The sequence below is a fragment of the Paramisgurnus dabryanus genome, chromosome 7 (assembly GCF_030506205.2).
Source record: "Paramisgurnus dabryanus chromosome 7, PD_genome_1.1, whole genome shotgun sequence".
Lineage (NCBI taxonomy): Eukaryota > Metazoa > Chordata > Actinopteri > Cypriniformes > Cobitidae > Paramisgurnus > Paramisgurnus dabryanus.
The window spans coordinates 28,777,126-28,802,787 of NC_133343.1; the positions used below are offsets into that span (position 1 = coordinate 28,777,126).

Genomic DNA, 25,662 nt, shown 5'->3' on the forward strand with positions numbered 1-25,662 from the left:
GGTAGGCTATCAAACAACATCACTGTGATCAGATGCTTTCTTTCTATTTTTTACCCCGCTGTCATATTTGTTGTGTGTTCATGTTATTGAGAAGAAAGTGTGCAGCACATATTTATAACGTGTTGTTATTCAAAATACGTTTTCCACTTGCTTGCAAAAAAAGTTCTCGGGAATATTTTTCTCATTATAGAACCATAATGTAACGCAACATTCAACTTATAATAGTTTTTAAATAGTTATCAGGCTTACTTATAATTTTACTGTTTTTAACATAAATGCAATAGATAAAATACACCATATGAAGTAGTATCCATGTCTAACTATACAGTGTTCTGGCAAGCTACTGGCGCCCCCTCTCAGCCAGATTGCACTATTTAGAATGCACCAGTTCAAATGCATCAGCCAGCATGCACCAGGTGAAGTTGATTCACTAATTAGCAGGGCAGACGCAGAGGTAGCTTTAGAGTAGCAGTTTTGAGTGATAACAAGAAACAAAGCAGAACTAACTGAGAACAAAGCACTGCAAGCCTGCCATTTCTTGGATTTAAAGATCCTTTGTGCAGAATTAAGCTACTACAAACAATGAAGATGTAGCCGGTGAGCTTTTATATCTTTATTCTATGGGTCATTCTTAAAGTGCATTTGGACATTATTTGTTTGGTTGAGGTATTAAGCTTTCTAAAGTAAATTGTTTTGTATAAAAGACAAATGTTTAAAGTATTAAATCTTTAGAATTTAGATGTATTTACTGTGTAAGTGGCCAAATATCTGCTGTTATTTAAATGGTCTGCTTTATGGTAATTTAAAATTAAGCATTTGATCACTGTTAAATCTTGTTTGTATGAAATGGTATTTGTCTGTTTGTTTTTAAAAAATAATAATATTTGTACCTGTATTTAAAGGTTTTTCACCTAATTGGTTGACTGAATGAACACTGCATTGAATTTCCAAATAAAAAAGGGAAAAGGAGAGCAAAAGTGTGGTCAATGAGTGAAACCTAGTTGGATTCTTCTTGTAGTGGGCTGACTTTTTCAAGTGAAAGAATTCTGCATATTGTTAACCTTGCAAACAGTGAGGAAGCACTTGACAGTGAAAAACCGCCTGCTGGTTTGGATAAGAGAAACCAAAACCAACTAGGCCTGGAACAGAAACCTGCTAAGACTCTGAATACAGAGGTGTAAATTATCACTTGCTTTACTTATATCCTGCTGAAGAAAAGATGGATGACTCAAAGTCTCTGGAGCAACTTAAAGCAGATAGAACCACAGCAAAACGCCAATTCTCTCGTCTGGTCAACAATGTTGTAAGGATGTGCTCAATGCTGTCTGAAGAGGAGCTCAAAGACAGTTTCAAAAAACTCACAATTGAGGCCAACAAAGTCATAGAAGCCAATGATGATGTAGAGGCCCGGTATATTGCAGAATTAAAGGGAAATGAAGATGTTTCTGTGCTGACTGAGCAGCAAAAGGCTGATATAGAAAAGACTGCATGCGAGTGTGAGGCGAAACTAAAGGAGTTGAAAGATCTTATCCAAAATACACTTTGGACTAATTTTGGAGAAGAGGAACTAACTATGGCAGTAATGGCTGCAGAGGAGGAAGCAAGGCAGGTGTCATCCCTCGGATCAAAAGGTAATAAAGAGGCCTTTGATTTCTTGTTCAACCATCTAGAAAGACTTGTTAAAATAGCAAAAGAGCTGTATGTACAGTGGAAGTGTTGGATTCCTCCAAAACAGAAAGACTTCCAGTTCCGTGTACGAGACCTCGAGCAAGTCCTTCTCAAGTTAATTGCAAGGAAAGCTGATTTTATTCAAGCAAAGGTTGAAGAAGATGCTGTTAAAATGGGGGCTGCAGCTATTGGTAGCTACTCAACACCAGCCATTAAGCTGAAGCCAACATCCCTTCCTAAGTTTACTGGCATTAAGCGTGACTTTCATCGTTGGAGAAGAGATTGGGAAGCCCTTCAGAGACAAGGGGATCCAACTGGATCAAAAGAAGTTAAAAAGTTTCAGCTACTTGACAGCCTGGATGACAGAATAACGAGAGATTTTCGCTTCATGTCTTATAATACAGCAGACGATATCTTCCGTGTTTTAGAGAACCGCTTTGGATGTCAAACTGCCATTGCTATTGAGATAGTAGAGGAGATCCAGAAGCTTCCAGCTGTTAAAGGTCACCAACCAAAGAAGATAGTGGAACTCATCCAAATTGTGGAGAAAGCCCTTCAGGATCTGAGTGACCTTGGTGACACTGGTGCTATAAAGAACCCATTAGTGACTAAGTCAATCGAAAGCAAACTTCCTGATGCCTTGAAGAAAGAGTGGCTTCTCTATGCAGCTGAGAATAACATCGCTTTAGTGCCAGACAAGCGCTTTGATAGTCTTCTGGCTTTCCTCAAAGGTCAGGAAACTATTTATGAGCAACTGGACCAGTTGAAGGATGAAGATCTATCAAGGAAAGAGACCAGGATCGAGCCAAGGCAAGCTAGAACTAGGACTTTAAACCAGTCAAGTAGCCATCCTTCAGGATGTGTTGTCTGTGGAGATAGTAAGCACAAAGAAAAGCTGTATTTCTGCAAAAAGTTTCGCATGCTTAAACTTACAGAGAAGAAGGATGCAGTAAAAAGACTGGGAGCTTGCAGGAAATGTCTGGAAGTTCATGATGGTGATGATCACTGCAAGACTTCATTCCTATGCAAAAATCCAGAGTGTAAGCGAGCCTCAGATCACCATTATTATCTGTGCCCCAGTAACGAAATGTTTAGAGGTAACACGGGCCGGGGAAAAAGTAAAGTCAGTATAGTGGGAAATGAAGACAGAAGGAGCTATACAGAGGCCCAGGAAGAATTCTTTAGAAAACTCTCACCTGAACTTGCCCAACAATGTCGAGATGCTTTCTCTAATACAGTGTCCAGGACCTTCAATACTGCAGGAAGTCAATCAAGCCTTCTGGCGGAAAATGGCTTAATGGAGTGGCCTGTAATTATGATGCTGCTGGAGGTTAAAGCTAATGATGGACAGAAGATCGGCACTTTAATTGACCTTGCTTCAGACACTAATTATATTACCCACAAGGCAGCTAATCGACTTAACCTCAGGAGTGAAGATATCACACTTGTTGTCCATGGTGTTGGAGGCATGAAAGTTCTTGTCAAGACAAAGCGTTACCTGTTGAAGATACGGGTCGGGACTCCAAGAGGTACCCTCAAGTCCCATCAATTGGTCTGCTATGGTCTGGACAGCATTGCCGATGTTCATAGACATGTAACAGCGGAGCAACTGCAAAAATTCTTCCCTGATGTTCCCCTCAATGAACTGGTGAGGCCAAAAGAGATCCACCTCTTGATAAGTCACAAGGAAGGTCAGCTAGCTCCCCAGAAGATTCGCATTGTAGGAGACCTTGTGTTGTGGGGTGGACCACTAGGAAAGACGGTTGCTGGTACCCATCCTGAGTTGTTTGAAGAGATCGCCGTATCAGCTCATACATCCAGAACACATTTTGCAAGGTCTATGAGAACCGCTGCTGTAAAGTATGAAGAACTTACCTCTGTTGTCTCGAGTCATTCCCCACTAAATCAGAAAACTCCATTACCTATCCAAACTCAGGAGTCCAGTTCTGCAGCTACTGCCTGTGACTTTCTGAAATGGTGGAAATGGGACAGCATTGGTGCTGCATGTAACCCAAGGTGTGGAGGTTGCCGCTGTGGAAACTGCCAGCCAGGCGGTAAAGAGATGACCCTTGCCGAAGAAAGAGAGTTAGAGGTGGTGAGAAATGGCCTTACATATGTAGTTGCAGATGACCATAGTGGGAAGCCCCACTGGCATGCCAGATACCCTTGGATAGAAGATCTAACTACATTGCCCAACAACAGAAGGGCAGTTGAGAGCACCTTTTTTAGGACAGAGAGACAGCTGGCCAAAGAGTTGGTATGGAAAGCTGCTTATGCTGCTCAAGTCTATGACATGGTTAACCGCCAGGCTGCAATGAAGTTGTCTGAAGAAGTTCTATGTACTTGGTCCGGACCAGTCTGGTATATTAGCCATCTTATTGCTCCAAATCCGCACTCTGCCACGACACCGATAAGACTTGTCTGGAATAGTAGCCAGAAATTTAGAGGCCTGAGTATCAACGACCTCCTGTTAAAAGGACCGGATGTCCTTAATCAAATTCGTACTGTGCTTCTCAAATTTAGGAGAGGAGTTTTTGCTGCTTTGGGAGACATAAAGAAAATGTATAACTCTGTTTGGCTTGAAGAGAAAGAAGTACACTTACACAGGTTCCTGTGGCGTGACTCTGAAGAGGAAGAACTGAGTGAGTATGTTATCACAAGAGTCAATATTGGAGACAAACCAGCTGGTTGTATCGCTCAGCTCGCTATGAGAGAGACCGCTAATCTTCCCCAGTTTACCCACCTTAGAGAAGAGCGTCGGGTGCTGCAGGAAGACAGCTATGTCGATGATATTTTGACCTCTCACAACGACTTGGACAAACTTAAAATCATCACCGCAAATGTGGAGCAGATCCTGAAAGCAGGAGGTTTTGAGTTGAAGCCATGGGTCTTCTCTGGCCAGAGTAAGAGAGAAGGATCTGCTGAGAAACAGGAACAAAAGGCAGCTTCAAAGACATTGATCTTGCCAAACCAACTCAAGGATGAGGACAATAAGGCTCTTGGCCTTGGGTATTCTGTAGAAGAGGATACGTTTCATGTTATGGTTGCAATAAACTTCTCAAAAAGGAAGCAGAAGATGCGTATTGGCCAAAATCTCTTGCTGGAGGAAGTTAGAAGCCAGACACCTGACCCATTGACACGACGAGAATTGCTCAGTCAAGTTTCTGGTTTGTATGACCCCATTGGTCTGACAACACCTGTAAAGCAGAGAGGGGCCATTTTGGTTCGAAGAGCATTTCAAGAGGCCAAACCCAAATGTAGCACCATTAAGGATACTTGGGATCTTGCACTATCTGACAAACTTAGAGAAGATGCTATTAACCTCTTTGAAGAATATGTTCAGCTGAGCAAAGTTAAGTTTGCCAGGGCCTTGACTCCAACAGGCGTTCAAAATGAACCTTATGCAGTCACTTTCTCTGATGGCAGTGAACATGCCTATAGTGCTGTCCTGTATTTGTTGTGGGCCTGTGAGCAAGGTGCAACGGTGAGACGACTAGTGGAATCTAAAGCCAAATTGACCCCGCTAGACCACAAGGGGGAAGTAATTAAAGCAGAGTTGTGTGGGGCAGTTTTTGCCACCCGTCTAAGGACATACTTTGAGCAACACAGTCAAATTCATATTAAGCAGTGGTACCACTTGGTTGACAGCCAGACAGTCCTTGGTGCGATCCAAAGAGAGAGCTATGGCTTCCAAACTTTTTTTGCCAATCGGATTGGAGAGATCCAAAGCAGCACACAAATTCAGGATTGGTGGTGGGTCCCTGGACCACTGAATATCGCTGATATTATCACTCGAGGGGCTGGCCCAGAAGACTTGGGGGAAGATTCGGAGTGGCAGCAGGGCCCAAGGTTTCTGAGTCTGCCAGTCAATGAGTGGCCAATCAAATCTGCAAAGGAGGTTACAGTGGCTGCTCGAGAAAGCATTAGGAAGATGCAGAAGAAGTCCTTTGTTGCTGCACTCACAAGAGCTCAAGTGAAAGAAAAATCCCAAGATCGAGAACAGCAAAGACCACCAGCTGGCGTAGCTATTCGAGAGTTGGTAGATGAGAAACGGTTCAGTAATCTAACTCATTTGGTCAAGACAGTTGCTTGGGTCTGGAGAGCAGCCAAAAAGTTTGCAGCAAGAAATAGGATCTTGGGAACTCCAAAGTGGGAGGCAGTCTTGTTAGCAGGAGTTATTACTGCAACAGAACGCCAAGATGCCCTAAGAGATCTCTTTATTGCTGCACAAGAAGGCATGAACTTCCCTACTACCACTACAGACCGGCTGGTAGTTTACAGAGATCAAGAATCCGGGTTGCTGGTTTGTGGTGGAAGAATCCAAAACTTTAAAGAAGATAAAGTCAGTGTTCCCCTCTTACCCTACAGTGCGTGGGTTTCAATGTTGTTAGCTCGTGAGGCACATGATGAGGGTCATGAGGGAGTGGCCGCAACCCTATTAAAGATGAGGAAGAAAGCATGGGTTATCAGAGGAAGAAAAATCGCTCAGAAGATCGTTGACAACTGCATAATCTGTAAGAAAGCCAGAGCTAAAAGATGTCAACAAGTAATGGGCAACTTGCCTCAAGAAAGGACCAGACCCGCAGCCCCATTCGAGTACACAGCTGTTGACCTGTTTGGACCCTATCAAGTAAAAGATGATGTGAAGAAGCGGGTCACAATGAAGGTGTGGGGAGTTGTATTCTGCTGCATGGCTAGTAGGGCTATTCACACAGAGCTGGTCAATACTATGTCAACTGAGAGTTTTCTAATGGCATATCAGAGGTTTACTGCAATTCGAGGGCACCCTAAGAAGATATGGTCTGACCCAGGAACCAACTTTGTAGGTGCTAAATCTGTCTTGGAAGAACTATATACATTCCTGAATGGTCTAGACAGATCTGCTGTGGAGGAAGTTTCGGCTCGAAATGGAACTGACTGGCAGTGGAAAATTCAACCAGCTGATTCGCCTCATCGTAACGGCGCTGCTGAAGCTGCAGTTCGCATTGTGAAAAAGGCATTCCAGAGTTTGGGAAGAGAGTCGGGTCTCAGTTATAGTGAGTTCCAAACAACACTTCAGATTGCTGCCAACCTTGCCAATGAACGTCCAATAGATGCCAGAGTGCAGAGTCATGAAGATAGTGTGCAATACATCACACCTAATACACTTCTGTTGGGACGAGTATCTTCAAGTGGTGACTTTAAGACTTTTGATTTCACAAGCTACCCTTATAAGAGACTTCATGAGATGCAGCACCAGGTCAACAGGTTCTGGAAATCCTGGAGCCAGCTTGCTGGACCCAACCTGTTTGTGAGAAGCAAATGGCATACCCTAACAAGGAATGTTACTGTTGGGGATATTGTGTGGCTGTGCGATCAGAATGCATTGAGGGGCCAGTTCAAGCTTGGAAGAGTTGTTAGTGTTAACCCTGACCCTGGAGGTGTTGTGCGAGATGTAAAGGTTAGAATCGTTCAAAGCTGTTGTGTCCCTGTTGCAAAATCAACACCCAAGCATCCTGTTTCTAAAGTCCAGAAGGACTTTCAGTCCACAATTTTACACAGGGATGTCAGACGCTTGGTTGTCTTGCTGCCAGCTGAGGAGCAGCTAGGAGGCCTAGGAGAAAAGCTCTGATTAAGTCGCCATTGAACTTGCGATCTTTCCAGCGGTTTCTTGGAAAGATCGAGTGGGAGGTGTTCTGGCAAGCTACTGGCGCCCCCTCTCAGCCAGATTGCACTATTTAGAATGCACCAGTTCAAATGCATCAGCCAGCATGCACCAGGTGAAGTTGATTCACTAATTAGCAGGGCAGACGCAGAGGTAGCTTTAGAGTAGCAGTTTTGAGTGATAACAAGAAACAAAGCAGAACTAACTGAGAACAAAGCACTGCAAGCCTGCCATTTCTTGGATTTAAAGATCCTTTGTGCAGAATTAAGCTACTACAAACAATGAAGATGTAGCCGGTGAGCTTTTATATCTTTATTCTATGGGTCATTCTTAAAGTGCATTTGGACATTATTTGTTTGGTTGAGGTATTAAGCTTTCTAAAGTAAATTGTTTTGTATAAAAGACAAATGTTTAAAGTATTAAATCTTTAGAATTTAGATGTATTTACTGTGTAAGTGGCCAAATATCTGCTGTTATTTAAATGGTCTGCTTTATGGTAATTTAAAATTAAGCATTTGATCACTGTTAAATCTTGTTTGTATGAAATGGTATTTGTCTGTTTGTTTTTAAAAAATAATAATATTTGTACCTGTATTTAAAGGTTTTTCACCTAATTGGTTGACTGAATGAACACTGCATTGAATTTCCAAATAAAAAAGGGAAAAGGAGAGCAAAAGTGTGGTCAATGAGTGAAACCTAGTTGGATTCTTCTTGTAGTGGGCTGACTTTTTCAAGTGAAAGAATTCTGCATATTGTTAACCTTGCAAACAGTGAGGAAGCACTTGACAATACAGAGTAGTATTTTTTTTAATTTCTGATTGGGCGGGCCAGCTGTCAATGTAAATAACTTTCCAGTTAGGAAAGTAAAAGCTTAACACGGTATAAACTTCATTAATTCCTGAAAGCATGAATAAAAGCATGGAAGCAATTTCTAAAATGAGGGTGGGGCTACAAATCCGTTAGTGCAGGGGTCCCCAACCTTTAAAAAAAATCGCAACCCGGGGGGGTGGGGGACTCGCGTTTATGCTTTTTGATGTTTGACACATGACTGTTTAGGTTCCTCTCAAACCTACATTAAAAATAAAAATATTATTACTGCAGTGAAAGAGTTTAAACTATAATTAATTAAGAGTTTAAGGGTAATTTTTAAGTTTTTCAATAGCCTGCAATTAGTTTCATTTGAGATATCAAATGAACGTCTTCATTTATTCATAAAGTCATACCTTTGCAATTCTTTGATCGATTGTGTTTTAGAAGTACTTTATGCTTGAACTCTAATGAGAGCAATGTGATCGCCGATGCGCTGGTAGAGAGAGCGAGAGAGAGAGAGAGAGAGAGAGAGAGAGAGAAAGAAAAAGAGGGAGCGCGGCCCTGCAAGAAGTGGATTGATATGTTATTTGAAGTCAGCTCGTAAAGGACAAAACACCTGATTAAACTATAACGTAGCTATTATACATTTTTTCAGGATGTTATTGCGACCGGTGGCAACTTGTCCACGACCCGGTGGTTGGGGACCTCTGCGTTAGTGGACACAGTTTGCAAAACCATTGCGAAAGCGTGTGCACTGTTTATTAATTGTTTATGAATTTGTGTATACGGATTGCAAATCTGAGAGCACTGATTGTTTAATTGTGCGTATGGTTTATTAATCCGCGCGCACGATTTGTAAATTGAACAGTTTAATAATCTGAGTATGTTTTATAAACTGAGGTGACGAATTACAAAACCGTGTTCGTTTCTCGTAGGCATAAGAAGAAGGTAGATTGCCACCAATAAAATCTACAATCAACTTAGCTTTTGAGAAACGAAGCCAATAGCAGACAGAAAGGCCATATTTAATTTATATGGCATTTTAAACCCGTTTAGTATCCTGTCAATAACATAACCAAACAATACACTCTCTGTATGAGTGTATTACAGTTGTTTTACTAAAACTGAACATAAAAGCCAACTTTCATCACTGCTGCAGTGGATAAATCATCTTACATGTACAAAGTCTTGGCGAACACGTGCACCACCTGCTGGTCAGATCGATTAACAGCAGATGAGATTATACTCGGTACTCTACTGCTTTTCCTGCAGTTCCCGGATGTTAAATGTTGAAATCTGTACGACTGAATTTTTGGACTTGAATTTTTGGACGCAAATTTAAATGGACTGAAAATTGCCTGCTGAATATTTTACGTTGTATTTTTAAACAGACCGAATATTTTAAAGTGAAATCTAAAAGGTGAATGTGGACTATTGAATTTTTAATACAGAAAATATACACGCATGTTTAATTTCAGCCCTTAAAAATGCAAAACCTAAAAATACAATGCATTAAAATTCAAGCACGGTTAATACAATACATTTTTTTCAGGTAGTACAATTCAACAGGCTGTTTTAATTCAAAAACATAAAAATACAATGCATTAAAATTCAAGTACGGTTAATACAATGCATTTTTTTTTCAGGTAGTACAATTCAACAGGCTATTTTAATTCAAAAACTTTTGTCATTATTTTTCTTCCATACAAACATTTTCACTCATTCTTATCTGCCAAGAGTCTAACTTTTTAGGGTTAGGGGACTCGGTCCTTACACCAGAGTTGAGATGTTTTTGTTCAGGTGAAAAAGTTGATTGACTCACTGTGAGTTTCTAGAACTTTCTCTATGGAGCTTACAGCGTTCTCATTGGGTCTCTGCATCAGAACCTCAGATGAAAGCGGCTCTAGCTGGTAAATAAGTCAAATTACAATTAAAAAATTACTTAAGTACAAAGACAGATAATGGTAAAAAAGTATGACGTGTAATAATTTTACCTCAATTCCCAGCAGCGCAGACACGCAAGCCTCTGAAGCATCGCATATGGCCTTAAGGTCATGACCTCCTTCCAGTGCCAGCACCACACGACCCCCAGCCAATCCCATCAGCTGTTTAGTCAGGTATCCCAAACCTTTTAAAGCAATGTTGTTTAAGAGGTTTTAAAAAACTGATAGAATGTGGATATAATGATAAACATGTTTTAATTCAGCTCATTACAGAGGTTGAAGCGCTTACATTTGGAGGTCAGTTTATAACCCCCCAGGGGAGGAGGGTGTCCGTCCACAGCGTCAAAACCTGCCGATACCAGAACTATATCCGGGGCAAACTCATTTGAGATTGGCATAACCACTGTCCTGCAAACCAAAAGTTCACATTACAAACATCAGCATATCCACAAACAACATCTGAAAGAGTGCCTATTATGCTTTTCGTGATTTAACATTTCCTTTAGTGTGCAAGTGTTGTGTTTTTTACATGTAAACCATCTGCAAAGTTCACACTAAAGCGAGTCATCGTCTTTAACAGAAATCACTTTTCTGGGACTACTGCGAATGCCCTGTTTGTAGTCCGACACATTTGCATAATGCCCACCTGTTGATTAAATGCTTATGTAGTATTGCGCTGCAGGCTAGCTTATTTCACTTTTATGTCTCTGCTCATCACTCGCAGTTGGGTTAAGATTCAACTCTACCCGCTCTGTGTCGAGATAACAAACAGTATGTTTTTCATTATTGTAAGGAACATGTGATGTGCTTATTTGTTTTCCACCAGTTTTGACGCGTATCTTGCTTTCTTGTATATATCACTCAAAGTCCTTATTCCTTTACAGTGATTTATTCTTCTTCCAAATTTCAATACAGACTCACATTTGCAAATACAGCATAATCCAACGATGCTTTCTCAACAACTTATTTGAAGAGATCGATAAACTTAAATATGCTATATAACAAAATAATGAGATGATAGTGAGACGGTCAAAAGCTTGTGTTCTTCCACTAATTATGAGCACGTATAGCCTGTGCATCGACAACTCTTTAAGTGAACTACCAAAAAATGACGTCACTGCACATGCGCAGTAGGAACAAATATAAACCAGATAAATATAATACACACAACAGGAACTGACTTATTAACAACCTTATTGTACTAAAATTACATAATAAAAAATATGAAAATAATAAACTCTCAATATGGGTTATGGCTCTTACAATTATGATCAGCGCTATTTCTTACCAAGCCATTCACATGAACAAGACGACTACAAATTGAAGAAATACCTCTGAAACTTCATGTCGTTCTTCTCTAAACCAATCTTTATGTAAAAAGCAGCACTTAAACCAATTAACAGTCTGATATGAGAGTCCTGCACTCTAACATTCAGTCGTGTTGATCACATACACTGCAGTTTCACACACACACACACACACACACACACACACACACACACACACACACACACACACACACACACACACACGTGACTGTCCATCCGTCAAGTTAGCAAAACTCAACCCGAGCTTTAAACTGATGGCAAAACTAATTTGAGTGTGACTTTTGGCAGTAAACCAGTGTGAATATCACTCCATGTTTTGAAATGATGACATTGTTTACAACTGAGAAGATTTATAACACCTCAATATAATACCAGAAACCTGCTGGGAATACTTAATAGAGTTGCTGTATCTGCTGTACACGGGCATCATCAGGGCATACGGTTTCAGATAAAACTGTCCTTCACTGTTCTACAAAAAAAACTTCTATCTACATTTCAGTTGGCCTGAGGGTGATTACTGTAAATTAAAAGCAATGTTTTAGTATTCAGTGAAACATCCCTTTGTGTATCATGCAGTCAAAAGTCTCATTTCTATGTTCTGATCATATAAACAATCACCACACCTGCCCATCTTTTATCAAATTGCTCTTGCTTTGGTTTTGAAAAATAACTTTCTTTGAAACCAAACAAACACGAAAGTTCAGCCCTATAGAGCTGAAGAGACTGATGGGAGTCATGAAAACTGTGTTGACAGAAAAACGCACAGGGCATTTCACATCTAGTCAAATTAATATGTCCAAATACAATTACATAATTTATATTTAATATATCATTTATATGTAAGTAAAGCAGTAACCTGTGATAGTAGATAATTGGTTTACCTAAAAGCAGCCAGATATTCAGCATCACCCATTGGTGGATCCAACCCCCCGGTAAACGCCATATTAATGTTGAAACCGACTCCTAGTCCACTGCCCACCTGTTGATGTGAAATACCACAAGTTATGAAAGTAATAAATAATAAAAACATTTGCTTTATCCGCTTAATAAAAAACATCATTAATATGACCTCTTCGGGAGCACCGCTGCCTGGGAAGAAATTCCCATCGTCGTAACGATGAAGCGAAATGTAAAGAACATTAGGATCATTGTAAAACGCTTGCTGAGTTCCATTGCCATGATGAACATCCTGTTTTAATAAAAACGACATGATCAAATGTTTTAGGGAGGAAAAAAAATTACTAAACTTACAATAACTGGTATTTAATAATCCCTCAAAATAAACTCACCCAATCAACAATAAGAATTTTGTTGACATTTAGTCTTTGTTGCAGGAGTTTAGCCGCTATGGCAATGGAGTTAAAGTAACAAAAGCCCCTGCGATTGAAAGAAAGCATCAGCAGCTAATTTTCTTCAAAATGTTTACAAAGAGAAAGAATAACACGCACAGAACGGACGCGTCTTACATCGGCGTGCTCTCCTCCGCATGGTGTCCTGGAGGCCGGACCACAGCGAAACCGTTCTGCAATGACAAACAACAAAACAGCTCTACATTTGGACTTGATGAATAAATCAAACGACAAATGAGAAAATAAATGGGTATGAGGGGGAGAGAAACCTTCAGCTCTCCCGACGCGACTTTAAAGACGAGCTCAACTACGGAGCCGACGGCCAGACGCGCTGCGCTCGCAGAGTGAACTTCATTCCAGACGGTGTCGCTGTCCACCTGCCAACAGAAAAGAGAAACACCAGACAAATGTATTGCTCACGTGCTGCACAAACACCAATTACACGAGTGCCATTGAATGATTATTTTATTCTCACCCCAATACCGCCACATGGCAACCTGACAAACATGGATATGACAGAACCTGAGAGACACAAAAGCATTTATGTAAATTTTTTCTGTATGACATCAATGCTAATGCTCGCATGGATTGATTGATCTGCAGTAAACGTCGTACTGTCCAGTTTTTGTCGCAGTGGGTTGGTCCCGTACAGCATGACATGTGCCTCAGAATGAACTGTTTGTAGCTCCTCTAATGTGGCTTTTCTTCCACGAATACACTGAAAGATGACAGGACAGACTGAATCACTACACCCAAACATCCTCTGCTGATAAACAATGATTGCACTGCATGCAGCTCTGTGTGTAGCTCAACATGTACATTGTGTTTACAGTTTTATGTCAAAGCATCATCATACCTCACACCGACTGCGCAGGCCTGTCTCCTGCAGACGAGACCAAATGCTCTGAATACGGCCGGCGTGTTCGGGGTGTACGTTTGTGTTACCACACATGCACTGGTGTTTCTGCATAAGGGAATCGTACACCAGACCTATAGAAATATAAAAGCCCGCATTGCACGTTCAATTCAGGAGTTCTCTTGAAGGCAGCTGCTTATATATATATGACAGGACCGTATGATCAGGCTATGTTCAGAACTTCATTTAAAACAATATGGGTCAAACAGAGGAGCAGAGACAAATGGAGAGTGGGTCTGTGTGTGAGATGTACCTGTGGTTAAAGGATTTTTGGAAGGCTGTTCCTGTACACTGATAAATGAAGCAGATTCAGGTGATGATTGGGCCCTGGAGAGGGGGCGGGGCCCTGGGAAAACGACTGACACACCTGCTGCCTCCACTGATGCCTGATAGTTCCTCAGCTGATGAATCCTCTGCTGCTCCAACAGAAGAGCCTGCTACTCACACACACACACACACACACACACACACACACACACACACACACACAAAAATGTTTTAAGTTTAAAGTGGTCCTTAAAGATCTTTTTAAAATGGGTTACTATTGCTGTAAGCTTTAACTTGATTCTTATAATCTTGTTTTCTGTTGTATGAAATGTTTTTTGTGTATGTTTAAGTGCATTATAAATAAAATGAATTGAATTCCATGCTGAAAAAAGAACAGCTAAAGCCAGCCTTTGCTGGTTAATTGGTTTTAACTGGTGTCCAAGCCTGGGTTAAGCTTGTTAAGATGGTGTTGCAGGCTGGTTTTAAATGGGGTTTTGAAAGACCAGCCTATCCCACCAGCCGAAATCCAGCTTGATCAGGCTGGACACTTGACTAGGCTGTTTGGCTGGTCTTGGCTTTTTTAGGATGGAAGTAGATGGTTTAAGCTGGTCTTACAGCCTGGTCAAGCTGGTGGGTTTCTGCTGGTTTTACAGCCTGATGGTCTGACTTGCTAAAAGGTGCCCCAAACCCCTCTAAAACCATAATAACCAGATTTCGTTTAATTCAATGAAACTCTTCAAAGATTTGCATCTGTTCATTTGATTTGATTAAGCCTTTCTGCTGAATTGAGCATTTGATTATCATCTATCCATTTTCATTTTAATTTCAACTCACAAAAAAGTAGGATTTTTTTCTTGCTGTAGGCTCCAAGTGAAGTTTGAATTGAAAAATAATCATAACTTCTAATAAGAAATGCAATTCAATTCTTATAGCCATGGTGCACTGCCAATAGAGTTGGTTAGGCTTTATAAGGATGTGCAATGTTATTAATATTTGTGTGCAATGTTATTTTTGTGCCATTATAGAAGCTTGTCTAGCAATGAAAGTCACCAACTCTAAAGTAATAAAAATATATCATGTATAAATTATATGATAAAACAATAAAAAAATTACACAAATATTTCTTATCTTTCTTAGTCGGGATCAGTTTTTTAAATAATAAATGTAATTGAACTCCACAAAATTCCACTTCCAAAATTTCATGTGAAAAAAAATACTAAAGTACATTAATACTAATACTAGTACAGACATTAATTTCTTTCCTTGAAGCTAAAGTATGAGAATGTCAAAGTAGGACAGAGTCTCAATCAGCAATAACCAAACAGTAATGTAAATGTAAATCGAATCATAGCGCCATCTGCTGTATTGAAGCTGAGAATCTCTGCTGCAAAACAGGACATTGATTTTTTTACACCCCTACATTCATTCTCAAATTGCTATTTTTGTTCGCAAAGCGCTTTCTGTTTTTTAGCATGAAGAGTTTCTGTTGCACAGATGGTTGCATTTGATTGCAAAATGCTGTTTGTTTGTTTGTTTGTTTACTTTTGGCTCCATAAAAGTTGATCATTTGCACATGTTTTAGGCTTTGCCGGTTCAAATATTTAGGCAAAGAAGGCGTGAAACAGATCTCAATGCTCACGCGCCGTTTGAGAAGTCTGAAGCGTGCGTCTAGCAAGCTACATCTCAAATATTCAACAGCGCACGAATACTGGGTTTACATATCCTTGTGCTTAAACAAACATATTTACATAAAATCATTTCAAAATGCCATGATTATCCACGTAAACGTAATCTGTTATGTAAATATGAACAATACAGAAAGAAAACACAGGTATAACAGTAGGCTATATTAAATCATTGCATGTGCATTACACTTAAGACACACCAAATAATTTATATCTCTGCAAAACAGATATTTTTGCCCAGCCCTAGAATTTATTCTTATTGAGTCTTGTCTCTCGCTTCTACCATCAGTATCATTTGGAGGGTAAACCCTTGCGTTTTATCATACAGCACGACTGATCAACATCTCTCTCTCTGTCTCTCTCTCACCTGTTTAAAAAGCACTTCTTGTCCCTCCTGCGTCTGCTCGTCTGTGAGATCAGGATCTTCCTGTTTAACACTGATATTCATGGGAAGAGTTTGTGTTTCTGGCTGTTCCTGTAGATCTTCATCAGTCTCCTCGGGGTGACTCTGGTGCTGACTCTCAGGTTTGCTCAACATCTTACAGGCAGACAGAAGAAGGAATGAATGATTTTTAATGGAAACATGCCATTACTGCCTCTCATTTAAACATCTTTTTTTAGTTTATTTAATGGCCTTCACTCTGGTGGTTTTGTCAACAAAATCTAAACCTGAAACTTACATTTAGAGCAATGAATCACTTAGATGAAAAGTTGTGGATAGCCAGATATTTTTTTTCAAAGCATTTCAAAAAGTATTTTATTGTAGGAATCTTTAAAGACGCAATAATCTTAACAATGTAAATTGTAAATGCATGCAAATGTTTCAGGGTAACTGAGAAAGACTAAAAGCATAAAGTGGGGTTTCTGACCTTGTTGATGTGGAGATGTTGGAAGTGCTGTTTGTGTTTCTCCAGGAACTGCTGGTGCTGCTGTTGGACCACCAGCTGTTGAAGAGCCTGAGAGCTCTGAGGAAGAGGAGCGGACTGCGTGCGGCCCAGCGGTCTGTGTTGACGCAGCTTCTGTAGAGACTGCAGTGGAGCTGCTGCAACACCTGCCACAAATGCATGCTGGTGAAAGCTCTAAACATCAAATAAAAGTGTTTTTTCACATCATTTCATAATGATAAACTCATTTCACAAAGCAGCTGCAAACAGACAATGCTCTGGGATATTTAGATCTTGAGATGTTTGAAGTGAAAGTGAGGTGATTGTCAAGTATGGTACCCCATACTCCAAATGTGACCTCTTCATTTAACCTGTCCCAGTGAGAAGTAAACCCACGCATGTTAAATCATAAACACACACACACAACCGGAGCAGAGGGCAGACATCAATGGAGCGCCCTGGGACTCTTCGGGTTACAATCCTAAATCTAACCATTTCTGCACCCATTTGTGTGCCTTCATCGTTTCATTTTCCTGTTACCACTTAGGAAATTAGCAGTCGATTATTCTTGGCTCCAGCCAAACACACCGTGTTCAGTCGCTCAGATCTCGTGCTGGCTGCGTTGTAGAAAGATGCATTTATTGCACTGGAGGAACTCCTTACCGAGCACTACTTAAAAGTCTAATGTACAGGACAAAGCCATGAAAATGGTTTGTTTTGGCATTTAAATGTTAGGGTTAGACAACAACTCTGAAGTGAGGTCGTAACCTTTCATTCATGCACACCCAACAACAACCAGTATGCACAGAAGTTCAAAAACTCACCAGCAGCTAAAGGGCTTTGTGGAGCAGATTGCTCCAGAAGAACCATGTGGTGCAACAGTGCATTATGGGTATTTGCAGTGTCAGAATTGCCAAGATATGAAGGAATGTGAGAGGTGGCCAGGAATGGAGCACTTATGGGTAAACTGGACACAGACAAACATTCACTGTCCTGCTGGGTAAAGAAATGAAAATTACCTGCTATCAAAGCATCGCATTACAAAGCAAAAAGGGCAAACATGGACAAAGCACTAACCTAACTTTCTTCAGATTTAGACATTTAAGAATGAGATAAAGTCTTGATATTTTATATGCAACTTTGCTTCTCAAGCCTAGTGGATGTTGTCTTAAGAATATTTCGTTATCTTTCCTGGGAAATGAGACTAAATACTAATTAAGAAATGACTTAACATGAGCCGTATCCTTACACTGTTGACAGTGGAGGCAGGGAGGCCCAGGGTGATGTTGGGTAATGAAGGAGACGTGTACAGCGACCCATCACATCCAGATAACCTGTGAGTTAAAGACGACTGCAGCACACAATCGTCCCAGAGCTGATGTTAGGTTAGTACTTTAGAGAAGGTTAATAATGTCTTAATCCAAAGAGAAAATCGCCTTACCTCGCTCAAAACGGCTGCGTTGACACTGTTCTCACACAAGTTTCCCTGCGAGCTGTTGTTTGGGGAGCTCGGCCCAGATCCAGGTGCGCTGCTACATGCCGAATCTGTTCACCATCACAACAAGAGTGAGTAGGCATGAAAAGATTTGCCTGCCAGCAAATATAAGTGATGCGTTTTTCCCAACAGCACCTGCAAGATCCAGAGAACGTTTCTTCGCTGCGCTGAGGGGACCGTTTTTCCGCCGCAGAAGCGGGCTGCTCCTCCTCTCGGTCACCTTCTGCTTCAGACGAGAGCGCAGCTTCAGGTTTGGTTCAGACGCTACAAACAGAGAGTCAGACATTTAGGGTTAGGACAGCAGCTGACCAGTCTGTTACCAACAATCGATAATACTAGAAAACAACAGATTACAAATATATCTTAAGAGAGGATCATTACAGCCATGCAATACAATGCTTTAACTCAATCTTCTAAATGTGTGAAGTGAAGAATTTTAACAAAACAAGAACTGCGAAAAATCTAAAAGCAGACAAATCTCTCTGCAAGAATTGCAGAAACAATCACCAATACACATCTGCCTATGATGAAGGACATTTACATCTCCCAACATCTAGGAAAGGCATTCAGCATCATAAAACTGACGAGACCACCAAGTTCGTGATATGTTTGAACTTCTACCTTTAGAAAAGAGATACAGGCCTATCAGAACAACATTTATCTATGTGTGAAAGAAATAAAATATGTTGTTTAGCCCACAGTAACCCTACATGTTTCTAGAAGCTACACTAAATAAGTCTCCTAACTAATAGGTCACCATTACCATTAGCACATTCCACAAACTCAACAATACTCCAGAAAAAACTATCCGAAGCATTTAGAATAAACCAAGGTCATTGAGAAGAACTGGACCGAGACATCTGATCATTCCACCCTAACTGAGGTTCATCTTATTTGAGTCAAACACAGCTGCTTGTGTAAACCACTTATTCGGTGCATACTTGCTTTATTCAACATTACACTAGAATTAGGGCTGCACGATAAATCGCATTGCGATATCGCGAGCATCTCGTCGGTAATGCCGGTTACTTGATTAGTAGTAAATCACTATCAGCTGTTTTCAGATGGAGCGGCATTTACTACACACAGCCGTAGTTCACTGACAATCGGGGCAATTTCACATTAATTATCGCGGACGTATCGCCTGTGACATGTATGCGATATGGCCGTGATTGTCAGTGAACTACGGCTGTGTGTAGTAAATGCCGCTCCATCAAAAAAAAAAGCTGATGGCGATTTACTACTAATCAAGGAACCGGCATTACTGACGAGATGCTCGTGATATCGCATGCGATTTATCGTGCAGCCCTAACTAGAATCATACTAGCTACAGGTAAGTGACATCTGTGTGTTTACATGTGGGAATCCCCTGAAGAAAATCATACTGTATGAAACAAAGCTGGAACTAATGCAACAACTAGAGCCAAATTGAAACTGCAGTTCTAAAGGACCTGTAGCCACACACGCACCTGCGCATACGCGCGCCTGTGCAGACACACGCCTAAAAAAACACACCACAAGATTAGATCTTAGTCATTTATATAAATATGTGTGATTTTTGATTGAAATGTATAAGGGTTTGTACACATGTGGCATCTAACAACTCACAGAAACAATTACTTGTGGTACATTTTTTATAATGGTTCATAAATGTATACAGAAATGTAATGTGTTAGTTTAGTGCAAGATTTTAATTGGCCTTAGTTATTTAAGATATGGTTAAGAAAAGATTTACTAACATTTATAAAATTATGTATATTAAAAAGAAAAAAACACTGCTTATATATTTTCAAGTATTATTATACATTAAATATTAGAATTTCAAATAAAATATTCTACTTTTTTAAGGTTAAAATAGCTCTGCGGCTCTCTGATGATATGTCAGTCTTAGAGAATGCCCCAAGCCAGTTTGAGTTTGAGACCCCAGCCTTAAAGCTTGTGGTACCTGTTTTACGAAGTGGAAAGTCGTTCTTTGAGTCGCAGACACCCATGGCAGATTGGTTAAAGGGGCTGATGGTGGTCTGAGGCGGGGAACTTTGATCTAAAGAACTGTGATGAGTTTGCCTGCACAGACAGCAGAAAACAATAATGATGAAACACACAAACACAGTCCAGCAACCCAACACTCAAAACAAAATCACACTTCATCTCTGGAAATATCAATAAAAAAGCCACTTTTTAATGTGGGATAGGAGAAAAACCAGGTTTAGTCGGGAGGGTCGGTAGGGTTCTCCTATGATGCACTACAGCTACACACAAAACTTTAGCTTAAAAAGAAAACTTAAAATAGCTATTATTAATGTTTATATATATATATATATATATTGTGCTCACAGATGTTCAGATCTGACACATTTGCAACTGTAAGATGTAGGTTTTAATCATTTTCATTTCATTTCATTGTTTACTTATAAAGGCACAATTAAAGGGACACTTTACTTTTTTGAAAATAGAGTTATTTTCCAGCTCCCTTAGAGTTAAAATTTTAAATTTTTACTGTTTTGTAATCCATTCAGCCGATCTCTGGGCTTGGCGGTACCACTTTTAGCATAGCTTAGCATAATCTATTGAATCTGATTAGACCATTAGCATCACGCTAAAAAATAACCAAACTATACTCTCATTCTGGTGTTATAATCAAGGATTATACTGCCATAACATGGCTACAGGAGGCGCAATGATATTATGCAGCAGCCGAAAATAGTCCCCTCCTATTGAAAGTAACCAAGGGGACTATTTTCGGGCAGTGCGTAATATCACTACGCCTGCTGCAGCCATGTTACATGATTATTACGCCAGTTTGAGAGTATAGTTCATAGCCATATCTGCCTAGAAAATCTTAACTTTTAATTTTCTCTCAGTCTTAGTACACAATGTAACACAGAAGAGTCAAGTTTTAAAAAGGAAAAATATTGAAACTCCTTGGTTGTATTTGAGCGTGATGCTAATGGTCTAATCAGATTTAATAGATTATGCTAAGCTATGCTAAAAGTGGTACCGCCAAGCCCAGAGATCAGCTGAATGGATTACAAAACAGTAAAAATCAAATGTTTAACTCTAGGGGAGCTGAAAAATTTGCATATTTTCAAAAAAAGTGGAGTGTTCCTTTAAAACAACACAAGGTTGACCAAAGTGCTATACAGGACAGTATAATCCAAAACAAAAGCACAAACACTAAGAACATCTGTTCTAGAAATACAAGCACACAAATATAAAATACATTAAGCACTAAAAGCAGTTGTAAGTAAATCATTTTTAAGTATAAATTTAAAGATGTTTTAGTACTGATGGTCCCCTCGGTGCTTTCGTTTCGACCGGCGAGCAGTGAGCAAAGCAACCTAAGTGATCTTAAGGATGCAGCGAGCCATTTACTGATTTAAAAACAACAAACAACTAAATTTTGAAGTCAATTATAAATTTAATGTGCAGATTAAAAAAGATATACAGTAAAAAAAAATATGTGATGAAAAGTTGTGGACATTCTTCCGTGTTTTCTTTTGTAGTAGTTTGATCAGCAGATGATCATGCAAAATAAACAAGTGTCCCATTTCCATCAACACAATAAAAACTGACTAGCGTTTAGATTCTCTTCAGGAATAACTACACCAAAGAATTATCTGCACAATCGTTTCATACCTGCACCAGTAGCCTGGATTGTTGGACATGCAGTGGTTGAGACTGCGTTGAGCAAGTGCTTTCTTCTTATTCAGAACAAACTCCTGCAGGCGCATCTTTACTTCTGTACTCGCTACTGCACCTATTCACAGAAAAGCACAAATTACATTAAAGATGGATGTCACCTGTGGCCCCGGTCAGAAGAACAGGTTTCCACAAGGCTGAAATTTTGCCATTAAAAAAAACATTGTATGCGTTGACTGCCACATCTCTCTTTAATCACTTGATCCAAGAAAAATCCCATAACATTGTGAAGTAAAGGTGACGCAATCTATGGTAACGCTAACTTGGAATGTGAAGTCTGCAAGTTGTGAACCCACACACACACACACACACACACACACACACACACAAGGAGCAGTGGGCAGTTATCACCGCAACGCCTTGAGAGCAATTAGGGTTAGGTGCCTCAGTCAAAACCTGCCAGGCGTGAGACTCGAACCAGCAACTCTTGGGTTACAAGCCTGACTCTCTAACCCAGGGGTTCTCAAAGTTTACATTCAAAGGTCCAAATCTGAATTCCCATAATTTTCATAGGTCCGGAAAAACTTTATGTAAATCATTTGTTTATATAACAAATCAACACAAATAGTTTGGGAAAAACATAAGTGTATTTTGCATTTAAAGTAAATAAAAAAAATAAACACAAGAAATATGCCAAAAGTAATCAGGTGCAAAATACAGAGCAACCTAATTAGAGAAATGGCACAGTTTGTTCTCCATCATATGCATAAACCATGGCAAAAAAGTGTGGTTGGTAGGCAGAGACTGACCAAAATTAGGGGTGCACCTATAAATTGGCTGATGATTCTTGCTATGCTTCTCAATGAATTACGGTGAAATGCCGCTACATCCAAAAGCCAGGGGGCGCTCTCGGGCAGAAACTTAATATGCGCTGCAGACGAAGAACCAGACACACGCAGCTCCAGGAAATGGCTTAAGGATATATTTTAATTACTGTTCTTCAAACCTTTTCAGGTATTTTCATGATAATAAAGAATATGTTTAAGATTATGTTTGACGAGTGGTGCTTTTTTAAAAGCATGTTTTAAACGACTCAAACCAACAGTGATTTCAGATTGATAAGGACTTACTGATCAAAAGCCGTAGTACATGAAGTAGCTGTGCATAATATCTGGGTGTGATGGCTACAGCGTCACACAGGAAATTTTTAAATAACTCGTTTTATTTTATGACCAGGAATACACTTAAATCTAAAAAGAAAAAAAAAACTAAACGAATGGTTTACAAGTTTAATATGCATTTGTAAAATAGCAAATGCACACATTTAATCAATCACATAGAAATTAATGCACTTGTAATATGAAGTGGACGCGGGTCCGGATCAAGTTGCCGTCGGGTCCGGATCCGGACCGGAGTCCGGACTTTGAGAACCCCTGCTCTAACCAATAGGCTACCACTGCTCCTGTGTTAATGCAAACATTAACGGAATGCATCCTGTGTGAACAACAGGCAGAAACAATGCCGTAAGGTGATGCGTGCCTTAGTGAGGACGAGTGTCATCCTAATTTCTGGTTCAGCTCTTTGACACAGGGGTTTTTAAATGCAGATAAATATTCACAACAAGAAATATCTGCAGAGATCAAGGAGCTCCTCACTATCTGCACTGAAACTGAGATCTTTCAACAGCATGATAGAACTCCACATCACGAGCTAGGTAATCATCAAATCAGAAAATAAATGCACGCATTTGGTTTTTCAAGAGAAAAAAAAATCTCAGATAGTAAGTAAACTAAAGAAACTGCGGAGCAAATCCACCAAGTGCATGATTTCAAATACAACACACATCACACTAAGTCACATGTCTTTAAAAGATCCAGGGCCGGAACATGGGGTTATGGGGCCCTAGGCAAGACCATGAAAATGGGCCCCACTTTTGTAAAAAGTCATGGTAAATTATATATGTTGCACTTAATAAAAACTTGTACACTTAAATACACTAGTCAACATTTGAAGTGGATCAAAAATGTTCATAAAAGTTCCTTTGACAATAATGGTTTCATATTTTGGTTTTAGGGCAACTTTTATGAAAAGTTTTGATCCACTTCAAATGTTGACTTTTGTATTTAAGTGTAGAAGTTTTTATTAAGAGCAACATATATAATGCAACAGAACTACAGTACTGTATGTATACAAATATCATGGATATTAATACAGAATAGGGGTGTAACGATACACTAAGCTGACGGTTCGATCTGTATCTCGTTGCTTGGCTCACGATACGATACACATCACGTTTTTTGTGAGCAATTTAAAAAATTAAACTGTTATTTAAATTTTAGATTAATTTTCATAATATTAACAATTTCAGTAACTTTTGTTGTTGTACATAAAATTTAATAAAGAATTTTAACATGAACCTTTTGTACTGCAGGTCTGTCACTGAAAAAAGGGACATTTTACATAAAATAAGAATTAAGGGACTTAGCAGGGGCGTTAGACATAAAGCTCTACTGTGGCACATACTCCCTATTTTTTTATGACTTTTTTGAAAGCCTAACACGTCTATACAATGTCCTATTCCTACATGTATGTAAAAATATTTAAGTATCATGTTCATTATACTTAACATAAACATTGTTAACATCTTTGGAGGCATAAATGGCATAAAAGATTTGGAAATAATGACAGCAGAAAACATTTTCTAGCACATTTGCATTTTACATTATACAATTATAACAATGATTAATAACTTATTTTTACAAGAATATTTTTACAATAGCACTATTTTAAGAAACCATTCATTTTATGACTGCTATACTAAAATAATCTCAGTCATAGTTACTGCCAACTGTGTCCTACAGCTAGTGAACTAAATATTAATTTCATATCTGAAAATACAGAACAGTATAACACAAACGTTGACAGAGGTTTACTTGAATTTTTTTTTCTAATGTTTGAGACCTGACTGGGTGAGGATTAAACTCCCTTAAACTCATCATCTGTCATTTCTGCTTCCCTTTTTCTGCTTTTCACAAAACATTTCTGATGTCCATCTACAGGAGCCAATAATGATCGAGTTAAAATAAGATTATAATTATTATTTATAACGTACTTTAGTTTTGTTAAGTTTTCATAAGATATCTCAATCGCGTGGCGTTACCTGGTATGCAGCTAAGCGCTGAACGGACAGAACCGCGTCTGGAAATGTTTTTGTACGTGCACACCTCCGTGCAATTGAATAAGATTCCCGTCGAGTGATATAAAAACAAAATGCTTCCAGACGTTGGAGTTAAAAGATGACAGGGCATTATCTATATCACTTTCTGTTTCTACCGAAGTCATTTTGCTGACCTTAAGTTCAAGCTGCAGGTGATTCAAGCGATGTCTGTGTGACGCTGGCGCAGAGTAGATCACGTGTTGACCGGTCAATGAATAAAATTAAAAAAACGTCATCGTATAAATATCCCCATCATGCACGATGCAACATCGTGGCATTTTTTGTATCGCGAAGTATCATACTGCAAAGTATCGTTACATCCCTAATACAGAATAATTAATATAGGGTGATAAAGTATTCTGTATACTGTTTTTGAACCTTACTGTAGCACATTTTTTTGTATCTAAGAATTTTAACACAGTTTACTACAGTAAACTATATAGTATAATGGTCTTTTTATCATGTGGATTAATTTATGAAGAGTGATGGACATTTTTCTTATGTTTTAAAAAAAAGCATACACATTAAACATTGTAAAGCAGAAAATACCTTTACTTATGAGATTTTCTTCCTCTGCTTTTCTCTTTAGCTCCTCAAATGTACAATTTTGACGCTATGGTTAGCCTAACCCTACCACAGCAACCTCACTAAATAAGTCTTGTTTTTTTATCTTGAAAGATGTAACGTGAACATTACGTTGTTATGCAATACTACATTACCCATAATCCTAAACATCCTAAACTGATGTTCTGTTTTTATTGTCACTTTACTGTCAATTGTTGTGTGTAGCGTTTCTCCTGTTATTAAATCCCTGTGG

The 25,662-nt window shown here is 39.4% G+C and overlaps 1 protein-coding gene across 2 annotated transcripts in view; it reads right to left on the reverse strand.

The window, feature by feature from the left end:
- Positions 1–25,662, reverse strand: part of LOC135760706 (histone deacetylase 4-like) — a 44,250-nt gene that overhangs the window by 4,487 nt on the left and 14,101 nt on the right. Inside the window, exons 6-25 of one of the 2 annotated variants that reach the window (XM_065274817.1) lie at positions 21,626–21,746; positions 19,935–20,053; positions 18,125–18,253; positions 17,936–18,039; positions 17,744–17,845; positions 17,319–17,487; positions 16,480–16,661; positions 15,978–16,148; positions 13,912–14,095; positions 13,599–13,732; positions 13,358–13,460; positions 13,218–13,264; positions 13,012–13,119; positions 12,860–12,915; positions 12,683–12,770; positions 12,463–12,582; positions 12,275–12,372; positions 10,355–10,473; positions 10,117–10,250; positions 9,945–10,029 (exon numbers count right to left, since the gene is read on the reverse strand). In XM_065274817.1, the coding sequence (XP_065130889.1) occupies positions 9,945–10,029; positions 10,117–10,250; positions 10,355–10,473; positions 12,275–12,372; positions 12,463–12,582; positions 12,683–12,770; positions 12,860–12,915; positions 13,012–13,119; positions 13,218–13,264; positions 13,358–13,460; positions 13,599–13,732; positions 13,912–14,095; positions 15,978–16,148; positions 16,480–16,661; positions 17,319–17,487; positions 17,744–17,845; positions 17,936–18,039; positions 18,125–18,253; positions 19,935–20,053; positions 21,626–21,746 (2,373 nt within the window). Of the gene's footprint in view, positions 1–9,944; positions 10,030–10,116; positions 10,251–10,354; positions 10,474–12,274; positions 12,373–12,462; positions 12,583–12,682; positions 12,771–12,859; positions 12,916–13,011; positions 13,120–13,217; positions 13,265–13,357; positions 13,461–13,598; positions 13,733–13,911; positions 14,096–15,977; positions 16,149–16,479; positions 16,662–17,318; positions 17,491–17,743; positions 17,846–17,935; positions 18,040–18,124; positions 18,254–19,934; positions 20,054–21,625; positions 21,747–25,662 lie in introns of both variants that reach the window. The other variant, XM_065274816.1, reaches the window with a different exon arrangement.